Source organism: Strix aluco, chromosome 2 (genome assembly GCF_031877795.1).
Source record: "Strix aluco isolate bStrAlu1 chromosome 2, bStrAlu1.hap1, whole genome shotgun sequence".
Classification (NCBI taxonomy): Eukaryota; Metazoa; Chordata; class Aves; order Strigiformes; family Strigidae; genus Strix; species Strix aluco.
In genome coordinates, this window is record NC_133932.1 from 50,144,561 (window position 1) to 50,162,130 (window position 17,570).

General features: G+C 38.2%; 1 protein-coding gene across 1 annotated transcript in view; it reads right to left on the reverse strand.

Moving 5' to 3' along the window:
- Positions 1 to 17,570, reverse strand: part of PHEX (phosphate regulating endopeptidase X-linked) — a 113,906-nt gene that overhangs the window by 57,354 nt on the left and 38,982 nt on the right. Inside the window, exons 8-11 of the mRNA XM_074816887.1 lie at positions 14,206 to 14,289; positions 13,756 to 13,901; positions 7,267 to 7,360; positions 2,857 to 2,985 (exon numbers count right to left, since the gene is read on the reverse strand). Of these exons, the coding sequence (XP_074672988.1) occupies positions 2,857 to 2,985; positions 7,267 to 7,360; positions 13,756 to 13,901; positions 14,206 to 14,289 (453 nt within the window). The remainder of the gene's footprint in view (positions 1 to 2,856; positions 2,986 to 7,266; positions 7,361 to 13,755; positions 13,902 to 14,205; positions 14,290 to 17,570) is intronic.

Sequence of the window (17,570 nt, forward strand, 5' to 3'; positions counted from 1 at the left end):
TCTGCAAAGCTAGGAAAACCCACAACCATTTAAGCTTGGCTACTTCTTCAGACACCTATACAAAGCCACAAGCAAGTAAAAAAAAATAATAATAGGAGCATTTAGTGAGTATACACACTAAGAAAACTCTGAAATGACAGAAAACAAGAAATCTGATAGCTACAAGGTGCATTATATCAGTCTAAAGAGCGGAAATGCCTTCATGCCTATGCATCCGTCTGGCAGCACAGACCAGAAAGGTGTACGCAATCAGCTGTTTCTATTTATATCAATAGATGAACCTCATGACAGATAGCCACTGAGAATGCTGTGAGAGTGAGGCAATTCAGGGGATACAGCCATTGCTTGAGTCCTTTAGCACAGACCAAACAAGAGTTGAGTCAGCACAAGACATGACAGATAATCATTACATGAAGACTTATTGGATTTTTGTGTTATCAGTTATGATACATTTAAAAACAATGAAAATGTCAAGTACCCGAGATTTATATAATTTTATTCTATAGATCTAGTAACTCTGAAATGTCATTAAAAGTGGGGACTAAACCCTGGAAAGTAATGTTACCTTTAGCTAAATTGTCTTTTATGTATTAGGTGTATATTTTAAACTGGAATTGTTCTTTATTTGTGGTGGAACCAGACAAAACACAGCGAAGATCATTTGATTATTCATTTTTTCCTACCCTTTTCAAAAAACATCTTCTTGTTTTTAGAGACAATATGGGACAACTGGAACAGGTCTCGCATTAAATATGACTAAACAGTTAACATTCACAGTAAACTGCATCCCAGGGAATAGGGTAACTTAAAGATATTGATGACAGAACACTGACTCAATTAACTTAGTGCACTAATGAGGTGAACTCCCTGTATTTGGAGGTTACAGGTTCAAACTCAAGCTCTGCAGCTGGGCCCTGGTGTATACTTAGGCTTTATGCACCAGCTGTAGCTGCAGGGGGCAGGGGGAAAAACCTATTCCTGCTATCAAAGTTATTACTGAAACTGCTCAGGCATAGCTGTAAGAAACACTGCAGGCACTCTGGGTTAGAAACAGTGCTATATTTAGACACAAATAATGTCTTTCCTGATAAAAGGAGAGAAGTATCTAAGGTATGAAACATCAGTGAAAAAACAAGGAGGAAAAAGAATCCATATTATCCATAACTCAGGATTTGCTTATCATAGACAGATATATGCCATGAGCCATGAAAAAAAAAAAAAAATCTGTACAAATAAGAGTGCTTTTGTCAAGTGCTTTCTTACTGCTTAAGAAAGAGAAATAGAACTGAAAACCGGTGAAATGAAAATGCTAACACCACAAATTATTAACTGGAAAAGCACACTTTTAAATGGATTGCAACAAATTTCACCTATATCTAATTTTAACTCCATGGGCAGTTCACTATAAGTCTGAATCTTATGATCTACACTATAAATTTTATATGCATTTCTTACTATGAATGCTACTGTGACTTCAGACTTGATAATTTTTCTAAGATTTGGTCTGAAAGGAATGTACATGCTTAGAAATATTTTAACTAGGTCACATTTCAACAGAAAACTATATCATCTTCTTATAATTTTCCCTCAGATACACAAAAATGAAAAAGTGTCTGTCCCCTCCATAAAGTGTACATTTTTATAGTCCTTCTCTTCCCACTTATCCTGCGCAGAGGTCATACTGAAATATTTTTGCCACTAAACTGCCAAATGGCACATTACAAACTTGATCAAGGAGCAGGGGACTGAAAAGCTGGATCTCAGAATGGAAATTCCAGCTGAAGGCAAGTAGCAAAAGAAATGCAGAACCTGAGAGGGAAACACATGTCATAAAGATTTCGACAAGCCAAATCAGAGTATTGGTCTGTCTAAAATGCAGTCCTTCCCTGAGAAAACAGTCAAACTAGATAAAGTCAAACAGACAAACTCAGGCTATTGAGCCAGGGCAGTGCAATCAGGACTATCACAGAGCTGTCGCTCGCAGCACAGGATGCTATTTCACGTTTGCTAAATGGTTGTGCCTCTCCTGCACAGAGATCTAAGTTCAGTGACTACATTAGTTAATTTTAAACTGATTATTGTTGGAAAATCAATAGCTGGGAAAGCAGATACTGGAAAACTTTATGAGAAAAATATGAACTGAAAATAAGTCATAAATTATTGTGAAGGGTAATTAATAATTTGAATATGTTATTAAGAGAAGTGATAATGTAGCTATGTTTGAAGTTTTAGAATGAGGATGAACATCCAGCTAAAAGCTATTCTTTGGACTCTGCAGGAGGGAAGAATGCTTTCCTTCACCACTGAGCAAAAAAGATTTGAATCACAAATATAAAGACTCACTATATGGCTCTAAGCTTCCCTTAATTTGGGCCAGACATCAGCCACACTTTTCTTGCTTAGACTACAGGTGTAGCACAGTCAACTTTAAAAGGGTCACCTTAAAACAGAAAACTTGATCAGTCTTCCAACTAATCAGTAAAAACTGCACTATAATGAGTTGCACTAGCTATACTAAACCATTTCTCATCGATACCCCTCTCTCTGTTCTTGCACATCCTGTCTGTCATGATTATTATATGCAATTTAACAGTGTTCAGCCTGTTTGATCTGGCTACATATTTGTCTGAAGGGCTGAAGATGGAAAGAATGGGCAGTGCCCAGATGGACAGAAGGGTGACATTTCTTCAAATTTGTTTAATTTTCTCCTTGTCTTTTTTTTTTTTTTTTTTTTTTAATTCAATTAAAGCATTTTTAAGAATCTTGTCTCTTTTTAAACTTTGTCTAACATCAGAGGCAACTTGTGAGGAGGAAGCCACTAATTAAGTTTCTAGACAGAGATCTCCGAGGACTCACCATCTCTTTCTTGTCTTCTTGAAAATGGGCATTCACAAACATCTTACCCACAACATAAGGGAGTGCGCTTTCAACGAGGTCCACACATTTATCCCACTGAGGCAGCAAAGTTGTGGTTCCATGGATCACCTGTAGGCAGGTGCATGTAGCAGGTCATAACGTCATACTGTTTAAGAACAAGTCTGCATCCACATACAGTATAGTCTAAAGCATATTTGTCAAATAGCTACTAAAAAGAAACAATAATGGTACTTTACAGTTATTTCCATTTTCACCAAGTGCTATGACAAATCTTCTGAACTCCACAAAATACGTGTAAGATTTTAGACTTAGAAACAGTACAACATAATGACTTAGGCTAGGCTTAGAGGGTCAGTTATAGGAAGGCATTCCCAAGTGCCAATTTTAGATTAATCTTGGTAGTCTTTCTGTGTTAAGTGGAGAGACACTTTCCTCTAGAAAATCTCTGCTCTGAGATATCTCCAAAAAAAGTTTCTCTCTCTCCAGTGACTAGGAGAGAAGCCTAGGGAGATCATATTCATGAAAATTAGGTCAGTCCTTATGAAACACCTCCTACAGAGGCCTCCACTGTCATGAACTTATCTATGCTAACTAATGATGGCTAACATCAGTAGGTATGTGTCCACACCTTTTTGTCATTTACCTGTCTGGTTACTCTTACCACAGACTGTTGCTTTCAGTCCCTTTTGCAAACAGAATATTTTCAGGAGAAAACACATTTGAATCATCAAGAACACTGAACACTGAATATGTGTTTGTCCCCCAAATATCTCACTCCATGTTATGGTAGCAAGTTGCTGGTAGAAGAGTTTGCATATTTTACTAAGGGAACAGTGGTTAAATAGACACTTCCAGGCTCTGATGATGTCTCTGCACCGCTATACATGAGCTTCAAAAGAGAAATAGTCAAGAATGGTCAATGCACCAATGAACAAGGCAAAAGAGAGCTCAAGCACATTGCTGCCTTGATTTCTGCTTCTCACAGGAAGAATGTTGTTACCGTGGATGTTTACCAAGTTAACATTACATTTTCTCATCAAGGTAGAAGTTCATTTTAAAAATAAAGTATGCACAGCAAAATACAAGATGGGTCCATGTAAGCGGTAGCAGTGCTGATTTAAGAAAATGTTGTTTTCAAGGTACAAAGAGTCCCCTTTCTACTTAAGGAACTTCTTAAGCTTTTCCACAGATAACAAGCAAAATCTCAGTCCAGTAGTTAACACCTGTCAGCTGAGTACAGTCAACACCAGACCAGGTCAAGCTGGATAGGATTTTGGACTCTCCCAAATTATACAAGGCTCTTAAGCATGGATCTAGCAGTTTCTGAGCCTCTTCTTTTTCTCAGTCTTCTCCTCCTCTGAGTGCAAGATTAAATTTCTAGCAAAACTGAAGGGTTTGGATTTGTTTTTTTCCAATAGGAAAGATTTCATTGGAAAATTCCAGAGTAGCTTAACCCTCAGCTATTGAAGGTCAGATATTCTGGTAGTTCAAAGATTGATTTTCTCCATCATATTGTCTGTAATTAAGCTTAATCAATGACTCATACTTAAATACACCAGTGAATTGCATTTTCAAATGCTTTTTATTAATACTGTATATGCACTAATAGATTTTCAATGACAGAGAGAACACTGCTTCTATTAGAAAACCACATTAGGCAAACCGATACATAATAAGGTAATAGTTTCCTAAACAGTGCCAAATTTGAAAATAAACTCCTTTTTCAAATTCTTCAACCCTCATATATAATACAGCACTCAAAAAAAGGAAATAAAAAATATAAAAGCAAAAGCAATAAAAAGAAAAGAAAATTTCTCTCCAGGGTTCAAGCAAAACCACAATGGAGCTTTTTCTTGATGCAGAGGAAGAAGGGAAGCCATGGCATTAGTCATCAGAGCTTGAAATTCCTTCCAAAAGCTCTGACTACACATCAGCCGCAGAAGGAGTCAGGAGACAGAGATGGCTTTTAGACTGTGACATATTATTATTACAACATAATAATTACCATTATTTTGAGGGGGGCTTGACAGTAAGGAGGACAGAAAAGCAGCACAGGATGTGAGACCAATAAAAATAGAGCTGAGAGGAATAGATTATATCTCTCAGCTGGTTTATTGATATTTATGTTACAACAGCCAACTAGAACTCCCTCAAAATCGTCCTCCTAATATTAATGTACTGCTCTGAAACACAGTACTCCAGGTAGTAACAGTGACTATAAATAGCAGGTTTCGAGCCCTCCCAGCCAATTCAGAGCTCCAGAACACAGTTGACTGATCTCTTCCCCAGGTGCCACTGCACATTTGCTAGGACTCAAAGCATCGCTGCAGAGGAGCTGCTGACAGTTGCTGATGTGGTAATCAAAGCACTTTCTCCAGAGTCAGCAGGTTTGTCCTATTTCTCAACCTGAAGTTTTCTGAAGTTTCATCATGTCTTTTTCCCTCTCTTTGCAAAGAGTTTAAGTGTCTTGATGCCAAGATTTCTACATGTAGAATGTAAAAACCACTAACAGAAAATGAGAACCTGATGAAAAATATACTATGCTTATGATGGGTGAGGCTGACTGAATTCATGAATGAATGAATAAAAGATATCCTTTGCTGTAAGGGTCACTGATTCATCTCATGGTCACATGATTTTAGCAGTCATTCAAGGTTTTCTTCACTTACCTGGCAAGAGGTTGGTGGGTCCTGTTTATGATCCCAAAGGACCTGTGTGCCTTTAGTCCTCCAGCTCCTAACTGGAAAAGTCTGTTCAACAAAGCCTTTGCCTTGGACTCCATTTCTCATTTCCTTTCTGCTGATCTGTGAAGTCTGTTCCCCTGAACTGTTTACTTGTGCTTAACTTTAGCTATTAACTATTAGCTATTGCTGTTTACTGCACTTAACTAATTCTCCATCTCCAGGTCCCAGGGACAGGTAATGGGAATGAGCTGCTGACTCACTGCCCTTACTGTGCTGTTCTTAAGTTTTCAAAACCACTTACATGAAAGCCTTGATAACATTGTTAATAAGCATTGAATCAACTTGAATTAGATTTCTCCCTAGGCTGCTGGAAAAAGTACTCAGAGAAGTGACAGCAGCTAGTTACCATATCAAAATGCACAGTATCCAAAGCTTAAAGTTTCCTTCCAGGAATTTTTGTGGCCAAAATATAACTCAATATAACTCAGTATTATGCTGCAGACTGGCCGATGGCCAGCATTAATCTATTTTACCTGGCTAGCAAGGAATGTCCCAGGAGGGGACACACTTACAAACTTGTCGCTGTGGTTCTGACAGTCAGTTTCTCACATTTTTGCAAGAAGAAAATGGCATCTTTAACAAGACTGATTTGAATATGATTTCAGAAGTATAGGAGACTGCCTTTCCTGTGTAGTCTCTATCAGGCTATTGGAGTTTATTTTTGGTTATGTGATCAACTCAGAACTATTCCAGTACTACTCAAGGAAAGATATTATGGGTGCTTCAATTAGCCACCTGCATGACTCACCAGGGAGGACAGAGCACCCACACCTCCCGTACCACATAACTGACAGCATCATGCCAGCCTCCTGTTGTCATGATGTCACCAAACAGCTAATTTGCATAATGAGAAACAAAAAGTTCACCATCTAAACTAAAGTGGCTTGGAAACAAGACAAAGTACTTTTCAGTTTCCGTTTCATCCTTGATTTGCTTAACGAGTCCTCACACTGCCCACAGGATTATCAGGGTGTCTTTCTATTCAGGGATCACTTAATCAAATATATGTGTTTTACACAAATTTACACATACACAAATATATGTGCCCATATTCATAGATAATTAGCTCTGCTCTCATAGCTTGAGGCAATGACTAATGTCTTCCGGGGCTTCTGCAATCCCAAGCTGTAAGGCACCTGGCCAGCTTCCCTGTGGAAACGGCTAGTGTGTGGATGTGTTAGAGCTCATGTAAAACTGGCATTAGAGCATGAGAGAGGTTTGAGCAAGCTTAGAAAAACTGAAATCTTAGACTTTTGGTTTACCAGAGCTATATTCATAGATGCATAAACAGTAAGTTTTTTCAAAAGCTCAGATTCTGGCCAAACAAGAATAGCATAGGTCACAGCCCTGGCATGTAACTCAGAAACTTTCCACCTCAAGTTTCTGCATATAGAAGACTATGGTTTTTAAAGGGGAGGTCTCAAAAACTCCTTAACTTAATCTAAAAGACATTTTTCCTTAGTGTCATACACAAGAATATGTATGTCTTAATTGTTTTAGAAGTCTTCAACAAAAAAAGTTTATTCAAGAAATTTATCCAGCATGGAATACATTTCACATTTTGCAAAGGTATAAGCAACCATAAGGGAAGCCAGTAGCGTCAACACTAGTACCATTGTAAATGCTATAAAAACCTCTAACTTACCCGAGAAAATTCCAGCCACCGATACTGAAAACGTCTACTGAGGTTAAATAACCTTGAATAAACCATCCTCCACACCAGGTAGTTGGCAAGAGTCCTGTTAAATCAGACATATTTTTATCAGACATCTAAACATATATGATGTACCACAAAGCACTCACAGAAATATATCTACAAACATTTAAACTGAATGGTGGGAATTTCACCTTGAAAATTAATGAGTGATGACCAAATTGATAAATCCCTATTACACAGAACAATCTGTATGATTGCAGCCAGTTAATATGTAATTGTACTATGATAACCATCTTCTAGGGGATATTTATAATCTCCTAGTATGTAATTTTTAGGCAATGCTGTTTTCAAAAGGCAGTTTTCATTTTCCACAGAAGTGGCAAGAACTGTGTCATAACAATAGTTGCATAAAAGTTCTATCAAGATAAGAAAATAACTGATTTTTCTTTTGTAAATCAAAGTGAATGTTATCTCTCCTCATTATTAGGGCACATAAATCATAACTATGAAACGGAATAGATAACAGTCCATCCCATACATACTATCATTATCTCATATTTGTATCTTTCATTAGAAGTTTTCAATATGCTTTTAAAAGTTCTTACTACACACAGAGTTATTAAAGTATTACCACTGTTAGTTTGCAGATGGATAATTGAAATACTAAAAAAGAAAAGTCTCAGTAACAAGAATCACATAAGAACTGAGACTGAGAGATTCAGCAAGAACTTGTTTAAAATTCCCAGGAGACCTGCCATCCATGCCTGTTTTCTAAAACTTCAAGCACTTGACTGGAGGATTTATCTAGTCTAGACTAAGCTCTCTCCATGCTCAGCAGTGGCTGTATGAGGTAAAGGTGCACTGTGAAACACACAATTCAACTTCAGTCTCAGAACAAGTCCAATGATGTCCTACATGTATCATTCTCATCTTATTGACATGACATTTTTCAAGGATAGTAATTGCTCTAAAGCTATGGATATCCAAATGTTGTTTGCTCTACGCTGGGATGTTCATAAGGTTTTGGGCAGGCCATAGACTTCTCAGTGGGGAGGACAATTGCTCCTTTGCAGCCAAAGATGCTGTTATAGACCATCTGAACAACTCCTTCATCTCTAAAAATCCCATTTCTGAAATCTCTTACTGCCATAGGTGTGGAGCAGAGTAGCTGTTGCTACAGTGTCACTCCATTAGCTTCATTCAGGACACATCCCATACTGTCCCCTCTTATGAATTGTAACAGGTTATAAACACACTCTGTGGGCATGTTGTCTTCATAGAATCATTTGCCTGAGCCATAACTTGAGTTTTGCCTCTAACCAAGCTCCAGTTCACCCACACAAAGCCTCCAGCTCAAGCTGTGTTGCTGCTGGAAGCTTACACTCTTGGTCACTCAGCTGGGGAAGTTATAAAGAGGTGAGAATGAAGAGGTTTAAGGTAAGCTATAGCTACATATTGTCTGTTAGTAACTGAGCACATGATGACCCAGCAGCATGCACACATCCAAGTGGGACACTACATGAAGAGTGGGTGGGTGGCTGTGCACTCTCCACAGACTGGCTGAGATGTGCACTGGGGACCAGTCTGGTCAAGCACAGCAGTCAATGGCCAGGGAAGGCAGGTGCTCTTCAGTGCCACTGGATTTGGCTGTCCCTGCAGGTTGCTCCAGCTGAACTGAAGCTAGCCGCAAGTGTGCATAGTCACATGAACCTGCACCACAGTTGTGCATTCATGACAGCCTGGGCAAAGGCTGTTTTACTCATCAGTTAAGTCTGCATATGCTTACAGGTCAGAAATATGGTCAACTCCTTTCACTCAGGAAAACTTGAGGGTGCAATCTCAAGCCAACTGTCACCTCAAAGGCTTCATACTCACTGGTCTGTGTGGCCAGTGGCAACTTCTACAGGGGAGTAGAGAACTGCTGTGGTTTATAAGTAAGTCCTGTGTTTTATACTCCTCCTCATATCTCACACTGGGCACATTCCCTCTTTTAGTATACAGATATATCATATAGTACACATAAATCCCCACAATAATTGTAAAACATTTGAAAAAGCTTTTTAGCATGAATAATGTACATTTATAACACAGTACATGTTACAAAAGCAAAAACAGTTAGCTCTGCTTAGATCATCAAACCATTTTGAGATAATCTTGGGCTCATTAAAAATTCATTCCAACCTATGAAATACCAGAAAGTATAGATCTTCCCCTTAATACATTTCTGACAATGTAGAATTTCCTCGCTCAATGACAACTGAAGCACCCTAAAAGTGCTCAGCTCTCATTGGTTTTGTAAATGACTCGAAATCCACAAGCCTCACAATTATATTCGCCTCAGGTATTTCAGCAGAGCTGAATAGCATTCATGCTACTGTAGTAACCATTCTGTGGATCTGAAAGAGTAACTATGCAAGTCCTACAGATTAAAAGGCTTAAAGAGTTAATTTCAATCAAAAGTCTTAGGTAAAAAAATTCAGCTAAATAGACCACTATCATAAACCAATTATGTCTTACAATTCAGTACTTAATTGCTACCAAAAAAAATCAATTCTCCCGTCTGTGTCCTTGTTCTCATCCAGCAGTGTTTGTCCTTATGTTTAAGTTGAGGAACCTCTGTCAAACTGGTAGTGAATGAAAGACTGAAATTTGCAAAGGATGAGTCTCGAAAAGGTGACTTATTCAAAGACACTAATATCAACGGGAATTCAAAAACTCTTGTATCAGGCATAAGTAATGAAAAAAGCTGTTCTTATTTCAATATATATCCCACAATTAATTGAGGTTTATTTTAATTTGGGAAGGGAAAGAAGGCTGACACATCCTAAAACTAGTTGCTTTACAAAACAAAACAAAATCATATTTTATCTGAATTTGTTTACCTATTTTGGGAATGATCATTTCACCATTTTGGCTAACTATACAAACTTAAAATCAATTGGTCATCTTCATTTGGTTTAAAAACTGACACTTTTTGTTTATGAAATATCTTCAGTGCATACCCTAGGGTGATTTTCACCCCAGTTTAACAAATAAGTTCACTGAGGCTCAGTTAACCTGTTCACATGGAGCAAAAATCCAACACACAAATAAAACATACAAATCCTCTCTGCTTTTTTGATGAGACCAGGCCCTTTGTTGTTGCAACCTTTCAGAGGGGTTCCCTATTAGTCCCCTATTTTAACTTCAAAATGACTGTTACAGAAAGAAGAGTAGGCTCGCTCTTAACCAATATGACCATTATTGTGATACACACTCCCAAAGGAAGTGGTAGAGAGCTTGTTTGCTGGGACAGTTAAAATTATACCAGCTTATGAATGTATACTAAAGAACTTTCTCCCCTGTCTGGGAATAAAGTAGGTTGCCCATGTAAAAATATGTGAGTTTGTAATATTTTAATCAACAGACATGGTGACAATTAAAGAGGATAGATTAATATGAGATAGATGGACAAATTAATTGACATTTTACGAAAAAGATCCCTTTCACAAATTTTGAGATCTGTTTGAAAATTGTATTGAGTCATGAACTAAATTATAAGTACTGAAAAACTTTTGCCTCTATTGCTAGAGGCACTAGTTCAAGTCAGATTATTGTAACTTCCCTCTAATTTTTCAGAGGCAGGCTAAAACCAGAAAGGAGATCTAGCACCCTCATCCCTCTCTAAAGAATATTCCTCTTATGCTGCAGGAATTAGAGTAGTTCTTTATTGATTGTCCCTTACTGCAAAGCTAGGGTAAGGAAGGGCAAAGGAAACAAGTTATTTATTTTGACATTCATGAGAACGGTAAAGCTGCTTCCTTCAACAGCTGCAAACATGTCCAACAAGGACACAATTTACTGTATCCTATTTATGGCTTACACATAAAGCACCAGCACACAGGTAACAGGAAACGTATATAATGGGGTCCTAACTGGTGCCAGCACAGTCCCATCTCCCCCCAGCCCCAGGTGGCATAGCTGTATTGGAGCTCTGCCATTATCACACTTATACGATAGCTACATCTATGTTTTCAACATACATCTCTTCTTCCTGTAATAGATATAAACTCAGTACACTAAAAAACTGAAGGAATCCTTGAAGACTTCTTACAAAGAAGGCGTTACTTACTTCTGAACTGAACACCTGACGTGACTTAAGCTAGCTAGCCCAGGGCTGATGGAAACTTCTGCAAGCTAGTTACTCACCTTCTTGGGCATCTTGCTACAGAGAGCCATGCTCCTGGGCTGGATTCACAGCAGTGCCCTGGCTTGGGAATTTTGGACAGACCTCCGAACCGCACTGCTGCACATATTTCAAGCTCCATAGAGTAACTGGATTATATGCAGCAGGGCATAGTAAATAACAGTCTTATTCTACTAAATTCACTCTACACCCTGCCAATGTGCTATTTTATAGTAACATTGCCATGTGAATGATTTCACAATTCAAGATTGTTCAGCAGGTTCTCCAAGGGAGCAATTTTTAATATGATGATTGTGAGTCCATTCAACTTGTCACTTCCATTATCGAGAACTGTTTCTGTAGCCAGATTTAATTTTTGCTCCATTCTTCCCTTCACCTGAAAGAAACTTCTGGGAGTACTTTGCCAGATCACTGGGGCATGAAGCATCTTTTTGTGCTATTTTGAATAGCACCCATGCCAGCAGAGTGCTCATCTGGGAAGGGGATACACAAGGCATTGGAATAAAAGTGTCATTCAGAGATAGGAAGTTTGTAACTGAAAAGAATATGAACTTGGTGAAGGTACGTGCTTCTCCTAATGACACTGCATCTCCTGAAATGATGAGAAGTTAGTTCACATTCTAATCACTGAAGCAAATCTAAAATTTTGGAATGCTTCACTAGGAATTTGACTGGTCTAGATATTTACTGTGAGAAACAAAATTCATGTTGTTTGCATTAATTTAACCTTTAAAATATCATATGGAGAACGACAAATGAGATTATCTAAAAGAGAATATTCTTGTTAAGCTTTCAGAGTTCCCCCTACAGGAAAATGTTAGACCTCATTGTTAGGAGTTTGCATTAAGATGATTTCCTAATTTTCTCAGGCCAGATAACAAGGTTACTCCTGGAGCAGACTATGACATTTTAAGTAATGAACATTATCATCTAATAGATAAACATGATCTTTGTATCACGCAGTGACTATTTGGATGGATTTTATGTAAAAGAATTTGAGGTGTGCTTGGGTTGAGCACTATTTGCCATTTCTAACATTTTATGATGCAAATTTCTTACAGGAAGACTGAGCAGAAAACGCCTAAACCATCATCAGCTACAAGATACGTAGTATGAATATGCTGGAAATCAGACACTACTTTTGCCCGCCCTCCCGACCTGTGGGGATCAGGAAGCTGGTCTTGAGCTTTGTTGAAGACAGACGTTGCCATTCTTTCTGGTCATTATTCCAGCCTCCCTCTGCCATGACACACAGGCTGGCTTAACTCCTCTTGAATACTCAGATTTTCCCTGAATAAGACCCTAATGGAAAAAGTCTGCAGTTATTTACTCTGTAGTTACAGAATATATTTGCATGTAAGTGTATTTGTACACAGGGAATAACTAATTCTCTGTTGTCTTGCTACACGTGCATCCTCTAAATCACCACTTTATCCCCACTGACATAACTAACTTTGAGATACAAAGCATGGACAGCCTGAACCATTTAGAAGGCTTTCTTCAGAAGATCAAGATCAGTGGCACACTAATGATATTTGTTTGAGTTTTATAAAGAAAGGATGTTTGATGTTCTGTAGGCAGAGCAATCATCTTAAGTTTTTTTATTGTTCGATCCATATGTTATTTTTTACAGGTACTGTGAATTAATGTAAACATTTTGTCACTGGAGACACAGAGCAACAATATAAGAATAAAGCTTCTGAATTAGTCTTCTGAAATGTAAATTTTGTTGTGGTCATACTGTACAATCAGAAAAGAATGATTTTTGGAGACAACAGCCTAACAATAATTTTTTTAAAGTTCAGCAACATGCCTCAGCAGAGAGCAAATTATCATGAAAATCACTTTGATGTCATCAATAATGTTGTTCTGAAATGGGATGTCATCTTCACATACACTTATTCATCACACTGCCCAAAGCTGTCTTGCTTCCCTGTGCAAAGCACATCTACTACATTTAATCTAAGCTATCTGCACTTTACCACTATATTCTACAGGTGTAAATGACTTCACAAGATACAAGACCCTATAAAAGTAAGAGGTGCTGAATGTGTCTGGAAAGAGCAGCTTTACTGCAACCCATGTTTTCCGTAAAAAAGAAAGTTGTTGAAACTGGAAATTCTCCTGCTACACACAAGTTAATATCTATATCCACATTCAGACAAAACCAAACAGACCTTTTGCCTAGAGACTTGATTCCAAGAATATCTGAAGCACCTGAACAACCCAGGAAAAGCCCAGCATTTGATGTCCCCTTATGAGCGTGGGTGAAACCATCGTAGGATCCTTACTTTTTCCTTTCATTTTCTAGTATCCTGAATAAATCTTTGAAGTACTGGGGAACACGGACAATCACATTTTCTGAAGGACCTATATCTTTGAGCTCAGGGTACAGTCTGGTGTCAATCACCTTCCTGATGTATCCCAGCCAGTCAAACTGCAATGACAAAGAGAAGGCTGGTTAAAGCAGATTATGAAGAGAGATGATTTATTAAATTGCACCTTTGAGACTAATGGCTTCAAAGCTTTACTTATTAAAAATTTAGAAACAATTGCACTTTGTCATTACACGTTTCCACAGCTCAGTGAAGTCGTAACTGTATTTAAAAAAACATATATTGTAATTGAGTACACACATTCCTGATGACATTCCTTTAACATGCTGCTCTGCACACTAAAGGCAATTTTTATTATGTAGGTCAGACATTAAAAGAATAATTTTGCAGTTATTCCCAACTAACCTGTGGAATCATGGCACTAAGCTCCGATATATTCATTTTATTGTACATCACCTCACTTGTTCGATTCTCATATGGAATCATTATCTGGGGAGAAAAAAAAAAACCACATTAAAACAAGGATTATGTTGCAGGGACCTGAACTTATACCATTACTGTCCATCATAATCCCAGTGCAGAAATATCTCACCACCTGTTTTCCAAGAATTCATGGCATTAACTTCCCTTTCTGATGATGGCATTTAGCTAGGAGAAATGGAACACAGTTCATTGTCAATTTAACTTGTTACGGGGGAATTGAACAAGCTGCATGTCTTTTTTGAAGATATTAGACCAATTTTAGCTCTGATTATACTAAGGAAATGCATGTTGATTCATAAGAGATAAAATCACACCTAGACCATTAATACTTACTTCTCTCATCATGTCAGGTAGAAGCCAGCTCCAAACTATATGGTTTAAAAAGACAAATCTGAGATAGGGATGTTGGAAGCACATCTCATCTCTTGGATCTGAACAAGTTCTTGCTATGGCCTGACTCCATGTGAGGGAAGAGACAGATACACACAAGTTTCTCTTCATTTTACCCCACCATCCTGATTTTCATAGCAGGAAACCTGGGTATAAAGGCCAGACATGAATTAAAGCATTCTCCAACCAGGCCTCTCATCTGGGTCACCAGAAGAGCCAGACCTCAGGGTCATCTGCAGTGTCAAAGTCCAAGGACATAGCAAAAGAAATCCTAAATATAAAGCAAGTTCTTTTATAACTGACAAGGAACACTCAGATTCCAAGATGGCAGTATGGTTCATAATAAAAAACCAAACCAAGTACAAGATATATCTCAAAATTTTCTCAGTGTTCAAGAGAAACAAGAATTCCCGATGGCAATTCCAGACCTGCTCTAAGGTAAAACCTATACAACAGCCTGTACGCTGTGCAGTTTAAAGAGGACAGAGATTGATGCCAGACTAACCAGACAGCTGGCAGTTCTCCAACCAAAATTCTCCAGTAAGTGTCTGCGGTTTTACTATTGCTCAAGCCACACAGAAAAAAAAATTACTTTCTTCTCCCTTTCTGCAAATTTCATTTATCTGACAAATTTTTAAACTCTTCTTGAACCCATTTGCTCCCTTCCTCTCAAAAGTCTCCCCCTTCCTCCAGTAATTCAAACCTAACTGAAATCTTCCTTGTACACAACAAGCTCTCTCAAAGCATGGCACTCCTTCCTATATCTGAAGTATCTTCCCTTTATTATTGCTTTTATCTCTTTTATTATATATATTATTATATTATATATACATATTATATATTTATTATATTCATTATATTTATTATATATTTATATATATTATATATTTATATTTATATTATATATTTAATAATATTTATTATATTATATTATTTATATATCTCTATTATTGCTATTATCTCTTTCTATTATTGCTATTATCTCTTTCTGAGCACACAGGTTCTCCATTATATATGTTCACTTAAAACAAATGCAGCAGAACACAGGATGCATTAAGAGCCTAAATAACAAAAAGGACTCTCTCCTTTGAAATCACAGTAAGATGTTTATATAAATCATTGTGCTTGTTACAGATTACACAACAGTCTATGTTCCTGGACTCATGCCTAATATCTAGATATATTTTAGGAGGATTATTCAAACTAAAGGGAAATTAGGTAATCGTGAGCGAGTATGGCTTGTTGCATAACAGTATGCATTACCGATCCTGAGGGCTGTTACGTGATCCATGTTATCTTATATGGCAACTTCACCTATATATTTTGTGGATTAAAGGTCTGTAAGACATTCATCAAGTAAAGCATTAGAGCTACCAGAGATATCAATCCATCTTCTTACCACATCACCAATAAAGAGAAGAAACATTTTTCTGGTTTTCAAGCCTATTAGGTCACAATGACGTATCTACTCATTAGTCCATCCACACTAGGTAACTGAAGCTGAATATTGGGCTTTATTTAGAGGTATGACAAAATCTCATCTCTTTCAGCGAAGAGATGGAAACACTGATTTACTACTATTGTGGATGGCCCTAAATTCTGCACACAGACATCATTAAGAAGCACCACTCCCTTCCTCCTGTGGACTGCAACAGCAGAACCTAGGGAAGTCTCATGCTGCATCACCTGTCCTGTGCAACAGGCTTCTCTGTTAACAGGAGACCCAGCATTTCACAGGGGATAGCTTCTTTCCTTGGCAATATGAAGAAATACTCAGCTCAAATGGCACTTCTGCAAATCAGTATCAAGTTTGTAGCCCTAACTTTTGCTGGTTTCTGAGCATTGAGGTTAACTCTTCTCTCTAGCTTCAGAAGAAGCGGAAACAATAGAGGACTTGCAGCTCCTAGGAGCACGATTCCTGCAGTAGTCATAGTGAAACAGGGATACAGGGAAGCAGAAACGTTCCTTCAGCCTGCAACAGTCCTAATGCATAAATTAAACTCCACAAGGGGGCAAAAACGGCATCAAGTAAATCAGTCAGAACCAAATACCATATTTAAATCTGCTTAGCTTTACTAAATTCCGTTGGTCCCCTCAATTAAAACTCATAGAGTTTCTTGTCTCCTCTCCCAGGATGCCCCATGAAAGCAGCTCAGGAGACAACGGTGGTGCTACTGTAACCACCACTCTCTCACTACCAAGCACCAGTACCCCGTCTCAGTCTTGAACTGCTTTTAGACTGTTCCTCAGAGAATCAGCCTGGTCTGCTTCTTGAATACATGGTAATGTATTCTCAACATAGCTGCACAGCAGGGACTCAAATTCTGCCCAACCTTAAAATTATAGAATCACTGAATCATAGAATTATAGAATCATTTAGGTTGGAAAAAACCCTTCAGATCATCGAGTCCAACCGTAAACCTAATACTGCCAAGACCAACACTAAACCATGTGCCTAAGCACCACATCTACATGTCTTTTAAATACCTCCAAGGATGAGGATTCCACTACTTCCCTGGGCAGCCTGTTCCAATGCTTGACAACCCTTTCAGTGAAGAAATTTTTCTTAACATCCAATTTAAACCTTCCCTAATGCAACTTGAGGACATTTCTTCTCGTCCTATCACTTGTTACCTGGGAAAAGAGACCAACACCCACCTTGCTACCACCTCGTTTCAGGGAGATGTAGAGAGCAATAAGGACTCCCCTGAGCCTCCTTTTCTCCAGAACAACCCCAGTTCCCTCAGCCGCTCCTCACAAGACTTGTGCTCTAGACCCTTCACCAGCTTTCTTGCCCTTCTTTGGATGTGCTCCAGCATCTCATCGTCTTTCTTGTAGCGAGAGGGCCAATACTGAACACAGTATTTGAGGTGCAGCCTCACCAGTGCCAGGTACAG